The 8,884-nt window shown below is 52.1% G+C and overlaps 1 protein-coding gene across 1 annotated transcript in view; it reads left to right on the top strand.

Moving 5' to 3' along the window:
- Positions 1 to 5,494, top strand: part of COG7 (component of oligomeric golgi complex 7) — a 90,873-nt gene extending 85,379 nt beyond the window's left edge. The window contains exons 16-17 of the mRNA XM_010837200.1: positions 2,126 to 2,269; positions 4,930 to 5,494. Of these exons, the coding sequence (XP_010835502.1) occupies positions 2,126 to 2,269; positions 4,930 to 5,096 (311 nt within the window). The 3' untranslated portion in view covers positions 5,097 to 5,494. The remainder of the gene's footprint in view (positions 1 to 2,125; positions 2,270 to 4,929) is intronic.
- The last annotated feature ends 3,390 nt before the right edge of the window (positions 5,495 to 8,884 follow it).

Genomic DNA, 8,884 nt, shown 5'->3' with positions numbered 1-8,884 from the left:
ATCTGCAGTGATTTTGGAGCCCAGAAAAATAAAGTCTGACACTGTTTCCCCATCTATTTCCCATGAAGTGATGGGACCAGATGCCATGATCTTTGTTTTCTGAATGTTGAGCTTTAAGCCAACTTTTTCACTCTCCACTTTCACTTTCATCAAGAGGCTTTTTAGTTCCTCTTCACTTTCTGCCATAAGGGTGGTGTCATCTGCATATCTGAGGTTATTGAGATTTCTCCTGGCAATCTTGATTCCAGCTTGTGTTTCTTCCATTCCAGCGTTTCTCATGATGTACTCTGCATATAAGTTAAATAAACAGGGTGACAATATACAGCCTTGACATACTCCTTTTCCTATTTGGAACCAGTCTGTTGTTCCATGTCCAGTTCTAACTGTTGCTTCCTGACCAGCATACAAATTTCTCAAGAGGCAGATCAGGTGGTCTGATATTCCCATGTCTTTCAGAATTTTCCACAGTTTATTGTGATCCACACAGTCAAAGACTTTGGCATAGTCAATAAAGCGGAAATAGATGTTTTTCTGGAACTCTCTTGCTTTTTCATGATCCAGCGGATGTTGGCAATTTGATCTCTGGTTCCTCTGCCTTTTCTAAAACCAGCTTGAACATCAGGAAGTTCACGGTTCACATATTGCTGAAGCCTGGCTTCAAGAATTTTGAGCATTACTTTACTAGCGTGTGAGATGAGTGCAATTGTGTGGTAGTTTGAGCATTCTTTGGCATTGCCTTTCTTTGGGATTGGAATGAAAACTGACCTTTTCCAGTCCTGTGGCCACTGCTGAGTTTTCCAAATTTGCTGGCATATTGAGTGTAGCACTTTCACAGCATCATCTTTCAGGATTTGGAATAGCTCATTCCAGTCCCCATATTTTTTCTTTTCTAAAGATTTTATTGAAGTACAGTTGATTTACAGTGTTGTGTTAGTTTCTCATGTACAGCAAACTAATTCAGTTATACATATATATAAATTCTTCTTCATATTCTTTTCCAGCATTTTAACAGTGAAAGTTTTATGAAGCAGATGGTTAAACAGCCAATAGGAACTTTTTGGCTTAGATACGGGCTTCCCTGGTGGCTCAGATGGTAAATGTGGGAGACCTGGGTTCAATCCCTGGGTCAGGAAGATCCCCTGAAGAAGGGAATGGCTATCCACTCCCATATTCTGGCCTGGAGAATTCCACGGACAGAGGAGCCTGACGGGCTACAGGCTTAGATACATGATAAGTAGGAGGGAGATTTAAAAATCGTTCCCGTGAGGAAATTGAACTTCAGGAACTATGAAGTGATGTGTCCCAGGGTCACCCGCCCAGTGGGCTAGAGCAGACCCCTGCAAGAAGGTCGCAGGCTCCCCGTGTCGTGGTCCTCTTCCCTGGTGGAGGCACCTGTTTTGGCCACAGGGAATTGGGAGATCTTTGGAGGCAGCCGGAGCTGCCGTGGAGTCATGATTCTGGGCAGAGGAGGCGCGTGCTGCCCAGGTGTGAGTGCTGGGCCCTAGGAGGCTCCCCGACTCCCTCTGACCTGGGTTACAGACAGGGGGGTCAGCTCCTGGTCTGCTGGTCCGGCTCTGGGCGGGTCATCTGATGGGCAGGCACAGAAGTCCTCCTGGCCTGAGTGGCTGCATTGGCCCCCAGACTTTGAGACCACTAAGGTTGTCCCACCTCACCCGACTGCTTTCTCTTCTGAATCCTCATTATACTAAGTCAATACCAGTTGACCTAAGATGTAATTGTCTTCTGTTTCCTGTGTTGCCCACCTGACCGTAGCTTTGTGTATACATGCAGCACCCGTCATGACCCTGGTCACCCAGAGCAGCCCTGTACAAGCTGGTGAAAGTGAACGTGTTAGTCACTCAGTCGTGTCTGACTCTACAACCCCATGGATTGCCACCCATCAGGCTCCCCTGTCCATGGGATTCTCCAGGCAAGAATACTAGAGTGGGTTACCATTTCCTTTTCCAGGGGGTCTTCCCGACCCTGGGATCAAACCTGGATCTCCTGCATTGCCTGCAGATTCTTTACCGTCTGAGCCACCAAGGAAACCTGTGCAGGCTGTCAGTGGGCAGTTTTTCCTGACCAGGCTCTGTTTCTTTGGTGACGACTGTCTTTCCCTCTCCAGGGGACGAGCTGCCCGAGCTGGACAACATGGCCGACAACTGGCTGGGCTCCATCGCCAGAGCCACCATGCAGACCTACTGTGACGCCATCCTGCAGATTCCTGAGCTCACCCCGCACTCCACCAAGCAGCTGGCCACTGACATCGGTGGGTCCCCGCGGCGGGCGGGGGAGGTTGTCCAGGAGGTTGTCCAGGAACCAGACAACCAGGAGGTTGTCTCCAGGAAGGTTGTCCCAGGGCTCCTCTCAGCTTCAGCTCGGGGTTGGTCTGGGAAGCTTTGTTAAAAATGTGGATTCTCCAGTCCCCGCCCCCAGAGGCTCTGACGTGACAAGTCTGGGTGGAAGTCTGGGCACCAGTAGTTTGCCAGATGTCCCCGGGGATTCTCACAGCTGCCAGGGCTGAGAGCCATTCAGGGGTGCCTTGGCAAGACAGGCTGGATGGGTGAGGCAGCCTGGTGTGATGCTGCCCTGCCCTGCCTTGCCTTCTGTTCATCCATATAATCATCATCCAAACCGACCTTGATTAAGTGCTCACTACAGGCAGGCATGCAGGTCCTGAGCCAAGCTCTCGCGCCCATTGTCTTATGCAATCTTCAAAACTCCCCTGTGAGGTCTGTGCTCCTGCCTTCAGCACTCTGATAAGGAAACGGGGGCACAGGGCACTTGCGTCACAAGGCCACCCCACCAGGGTCGCCCCGCCGTCTCCACCTGAGTACCTGCCTGATTCCCAAGTCAAGGGGCGTGTGCCATCTCCTCCTGCTGGCACACGTCCCTGGAGGTAATGCCACCCGGTGGGAGGTGCTCTGAGGTTGGGGTGCTGCAGGCGGGCAGTCGGAGCATCTCCCCACCCTCTTGGTATCATTCCAGTGACTTGCCGGCTCTTTGGCTGGAGGCAGCTCTTGGAGCGGTCAAGGGAGCGGGTGGTAGGAGACTTGAAGAGTAGCAGCCTGGGGACCCAGCCAGGGCTTTGACCTGAGTGAGCACAGGGCCAAGCCAGCCTCTGGTTTTGCCAAAGCAGAAATAGAAGTGAGATGCTTTCCTCCAGGTCACGGGGCAGTGAGTAACGGAGCCAGGCCTCGAACCCAGATGTGTGACTCCACTCGCTATGCTCATTCGTGGTCAGCTCTCATCAGTTACAGAGCAGCGGCCAGCTCTCGTCATCTCACGGGGCACGTGTTCAGAGAAGAGATGAAGAGGTTCCCTTGTTCATCAGTGGTCCCTGTTAGTACAGGCAGGAGCACTGAGGGGAGAACCAGCAGAACTAGCGAGTGAGATTTGGGGGCGGCCCCTAGAGTTCACTCGTCTACATGTCGTCTTCCCTCACTGTTCAGCTCCCATCCAGATCCACCTCTTCACTTGCTCAGTGGTGACTGAGCATCTGTTGCAAGCAGCTATCATGCTAGGAGATGGGATAGAACCAGAGCGGTCTGGACAGTTCCTGTGCTCACTGAGCTTCCACCATGAGGGAGTGAGTGTGGGCTTAGGTCCCGGGAAGCTGCCCAGTGGTAACACAATAGGGAGCGGTGAGGTCTGTGGCAGCATATGGACACCTTAGGGACACAAAGTTAAACGTTGAAACAAAAGCACTCTTGCTGTCTGGACAGAAGATGTGGTAGGTTGTGGGCTGCCACTTTGCAGGTCCTGGCCTGCAGTCAAGGAGAGTGCACAGTTTTATGGGTGCACATGGGCCGGAGGCAGGTGTCTGACCGGTTGGTGGCGCCCTTCCTGGGAAGTGGCTGTCTGAGAGGGTCGTGGGGTCAGGCATCCAGGACAGAGCAGGCACCGTCTACAGGCTGTGCCTTGGAAAGAAGACACAGGGAAGATAGAGCCACGCTGGAGCTCCAGCCTAATTGGGGAGGAGAGATTGATGCGGGCGGTGATCAGAAAGTAGGGAGGAACTTGCTGGGTGATGTGTTTCCCAGCCCCTGGGAGCAGGAAGAGAGGGAGGAGCCGGAGAGGGCTGGCCACACTGCCCCGGAAGGACGAAGGGAAAGAATGCCCAGTTATTGACCACCTGCATCACATGGGGCGTGTTCATGGTCCTTGTCCCTCTTCACCCCCTGAGCGGTGCTGCCCGAGGGTACTGACTGCCTCCAGGGGTGGAAGCGGAGACACGAGAGGTCAAAGGAGTCACTGAGGTCACCCTGATCTTGGAAACCCCATTTTCTCTTCCACTCTGCCTGTGCTGCCTGAGCTCGCCTGCCGGTTAGGATGGGGGATGCTGCTTTTCAGAAGGACAGGCCCCTCACACCCCTCTTGGAGACTTTCATCAACTGGGCCTGGGGGTGGGCTCAGGAATCTGTCCTCACTTGTACCCCAAGGGGTTATATCTGGAAGTTGTGGGAACCACATTACATCAGGGATTGCCCCCAGCACCATTTGCATCCCCCCTATAGAGGCTCTGCTGGGGGGTCTTTGGGAGCTGCTTAGATAAACCCTGTGTCTCCTGACCCCTTGGGTTTTCCGTGTGGTCAGTGGGGGCCACTGGGGAGCAGGGCTGGGAACCCAGGAGTTCTCAGTGTAGAACTTCAGCTGAGGTCGGCGGATCGGGCTGCAGAGATGAGTGTGTGGTGGCGATGTTGGCAACTCCTTCGTTTATTTAGAATCCCTAGACCTGGGCCTGGGCCGAGCTCACAGTCATATTTGACCGTCCTGTAAAACACCCTCAGAGTGAAGGCCCATGGGCTGAGAGCAGATCTGGCAGCCAGCATCGGGGGGGTTGGGGGGACGTCTTGTTTCTTACTATGGGGAGGCCCTTGGGGCTCGTCTCCTTAGTGCTGAGTCTGTCTATCTGTGTCTGCCCCACAGACTACCTGATCAACGTGATGGACGCCCTGGGCCTGCAGCCGTCCCGCACCCTCCAGAACATCGTGATGCTCTTGAAGGCCAAGCCCGAGGACTACAGACAGGTCAGCAAAGGCCTGCCCCGTCGCCTCGCCACCACAGTGGCCACCATGCGGAGTGTGGACTACTGACCCCCATGCTCCTGCTGACAAGAGTGTTGGGGCCACAGAACTCTCCAGACTGGTCTTGCTCTAAAAATCCACCTGGCATTGGCCAGAACTTGTTTCGAAAGGACTTGGTTCATTTGTATAATCAAAAAAAAAGCCTGTTAATTAGAGGTAAATTATTTATTAGGAACTTTCAGATAATTTTTAAAAATGATTCCATCTTGAAAGTGCAGTTAATAAATACCATGAAATGAAAAAAGGCCGTTTTCTTTCCATTTTTACTCAGTGAATATTTGGATGCTTCCCACGTACTGGGCTGTCCACACTGGGGATTCGGCTGGGAAGGAGGCTGAAGCAGGGAGGGAGAGAGAATTGGCAGGTAAACTGACTAAGGTCTGGCTTCCTTGGTGGCTCAGTGGTTAAGAATCTGCCTGCAATGTGGAAGACCCAGGTTTGATCCCTGGGTTGGGAAGATTCTCTGGAGAGCGGCATGGCCATCCACTCCTGTATTCTTACCTGGAGAATACTATGGACGGGGAGCCTTTTACTTTCCTTTCCGACTAAGATCATCCAAGATGTTAGTGCTGGGGGCCCAGAGGGCGTCAGGGGGCAGTGGCCTGGGAAAAGCTGGACGGGCAACCCCAGGACCAGAAGGATGAGGGCTGTGCGTGGTGACGAGCTCTGAGGAGTGCTCAGGCTGAGGGCAAAGGCGGATCAGGCCCTGGGCATGTCCGTGGACAGCAGTGGAAGTGGGAAGCCAGAGATAAGGTCAGGGAGGAAAGAGGTGCAGATCATAGCAGGTCCTGCAAGCCATGGTAAGGACTTTGATTTTCCCTTTTTTAAAAAACTCGCCAGGTGATGTAGATTCTGTCAGGTTTTTTTCTTTTTTTTAAATTAATTTTTGACCGAAAAGCCCTGTTGCTGCACGCGGGCTTTTCTCCAGTTGCAGCAAGCAGAGGTTACTCTTCATTGCGGTGCTCAGGCTTCTCACTGCAGTGGCTTCTCTTGCTGCAGAGCACAGGCTCTAGAGCGCGGGGCTTTAGTAGTTGCTGCACGTAGGTTAAGTAGTGGTGGTTGCCGGGTTTTTGAGCACAGGCTCAGTAGTTGTGGCTCGAGGGCTTAGTTGCCATGTGGCACGTGGGATCTTCCTGGCTCAGGGACTGAACTCGAGTCTTCTGCACTAGAAGGTATATTCTTTACCACTGAGCCACAGGAAGCCCTCAATCAGGTTTTCTTTCTTTTTTTTTTTTTTGGTCAATAGCTTCTGTATCTGTTAAGATTTTAGTTGGCTATAAGTAACAGAAAAATGTAATTTGAGTGACTTAAATAAGAATTGATTTTTGCTAGTAACAGAGAGTCAAACGGTGGTGGCTATGGGCACTATTTAGTGGCTGGACCGAGTCAGGACCAGCCTCTCTGTGATCTTGACGTTGCACTATGGGCGTGGTGCCTCATCCTCCTGCAACTAGGTACAGCATCCGCATCCAGAGAGAAAGGAGGCAGAGAGGGGGTGGCCAAGCAGCAGTTCATCCCTTCCACTGGGGAGGCAAAGGCCTTCCCAGAGCCCCACCCTTGACTTCCTCCCAGGCCTCATGGCCATGTTGGGTCGCCAGGTGTCTCCCCAGCTGCAAGCAAGTCTGGGAGCACAGGAGCAGGACTGACGTCCGCCAGGCTGAACAGCTCTGCTGTGGGGCGTCCTGTGCACTGTGGAATGTTGAGTAGCATCACTGGCCTCCACCCACTGGATGCCCGAGTTGTGACAACCAACATGACAACCAACAACATCCAGACATGGTCCAGGAAGCAAAACCACCTCTGGTAGAGAAACCCTGGCTTAGACCATGCAGGATTTCTTGCTGTCTGAAAATTGGGAGAAGGGCAGGCAGCCGAGTCCCTTGCAGGCTCCTTTTGAATTGAGCTGCACCATGTTCTGAGCCTGAGTGGGCTTTCCTTGTCTCCTACCCATTGCCTCACATTCCCGGAACATGGAGCCCGGGAATATTTCACGCACAAAGGAACTGAGGCTTGGAGAGATCTAAGGGGCTTGCCCAGAGTCACTCAGCGGCCATGTGCAGGGCTGGGAGCCCAGAGGTGTTGGCTCCACCTAATCCCACCCAGGTCAGCCTGCCCGTGCCAGCCCCTTGGGAGTGGCACCACTGTGATCTCAGCCTTTGAAACAGCCCCACTGGGCTGCCAGGGCTGTGTCTCCCTCTGGGTCTGTCTCCCAGGGAATTCCCACACCTTCTGTTCCCCATACCTTTGGAAACAGTTTGGCTGGCCCTAAAAGAGCATTAGCTGCAAACTTCCACCGAGAAAAATATTTTGGTTTCTCACGTGGTGGATCACAGACATCCATGGCGGGGATCAAGCCTGGCTTCTCTCTCGAAGTGGGAGCTGGAGACCTGGAAGGCAGAAAGTGCTGCTTTGAAGTGGAAACCTCTTTGCAGTGACCTCTGCCAGTGTCGGTGAGTGCCACTAAGACAGGCTCAGGCTTGATTCCAGCTTTGCTACCGTCCAGCTGTGTGACCTTGGGAAAGTCATTCATCTCTCTGAGCCTTGTTTCCAAATCTGGAAAACAAGGGTCATAATGGTACCTAACTCCTAGGGTTATTTGAAGAATGCTTGAGATGAAATGAAGAGCTTCCCTGGTGGCTCAGAAGTAAAGAATCTGCCTGCAATGTGGGAGACCGGGGTTGGATGCCTAGGTGGGGAAGATCCTCTGGAGAAGGGAATGGCAACCCAGTCCAGAATTCTTCCCTAGAGAATTTCATGGACAGAGGAGCCGGGCGGGCTGCAGTCCATGGGGTCCCAAAGAGACACAACTGAGCAACTAACACACTAACAGCACACAGTAGGTGTATAGTAGATGCTACTTTCATAGTCCTCTCACACCTGTAATTCACCTTTCCACTGGGGATAGTGGTGGGAATGACAGAGCGCCATTCCTGGGCAATTTTGGAACTGCTAATTTTTCAGGCTCTGATAGGACCCCAGGGTGGAATACGATAACCCGTCTCCCCTCTAGATCCGGAGGGGAGAGTGACGACCGTCTGCCTGACTCAGAGCCTGCTCTCAGAGGTGGGACCATCATCCATCTTTCTCCAGCCCTCCGTACTCCCCAGGAGAGACTAGCAAGTAATGCCCACATCAACCTGGTCCTTTTCTCCCATCTATAAGCAGCTCTGGGGGCTGGAAGCTCCTCCCACTCCTGCTCCCACATGTCTCTGAGCAAAACCTTTCACCAGAGTCTGTAAGGGGCTATCTGCCATAGGCCCCTCTGGGCAGGCTGGGCAGCATCTCCCATCCTCAGTCGCAGTGATTGGTTCAGGATTAGCATGTGGCCCAGGCTGATCCAAATGAGCCTCATTCTCAAAATTTTTGCTAGGAAGTTTTCTTCCTATTGTGTTGCTGAGCTGAGGGAGTGGATTCTGGGACTAAAAGGGAAAGAAAAGCTCATGGAGAGAAAGTGTGTAAGACAGATGTCGACACAGAAGATAATAAAGCCAGCAGCTGGAGAAATCACTAGATTTAGCTGAACCCCTGGATACAGCCTTGCCTGAAATCGCTGGACTTTAATTAAAGAACCAATGAATTCCCTTTTTAACTCAAATTCAAATTAACTTGTGACCAAAAGACTGGTAAAAAGAGTTAGATAATAATCATTGCTTTGCCCCGTAGCCTCAGATGAGATAATAAATATGAAAGCCCTGGGCTCCTCTGAGGAACTGCTATTCTGATGATCATTGGTATTCTTATAGCAGCAAGAGGATGAGGCTGGAGTCTTGCCCTTGTCACCTACGGTAATAGCAATC

The sequence above is a fragment of the Bison bison genome, unplaced genomic scaffold (genome assembly GCF_000754665.1).
Source record: "Bison bison bison isolate TAMUID 2011002044 unplaced genomic scaffold, Bison_UMD1.0 scf7180017864072, whole genome shotgun sequence".
Taxonomy (NCBI): domain Eukaryota; kingdom Metazoa; phylum Chordata; class Mammalia; order Artiodactyla; family Bovidae; genus Bison; species Bison bison.
The sequence above is the reverse complement of the archived record's forward strand: the minus strand, read 5'-3'. Positions and strand labels throughout refer to the sequence as shown.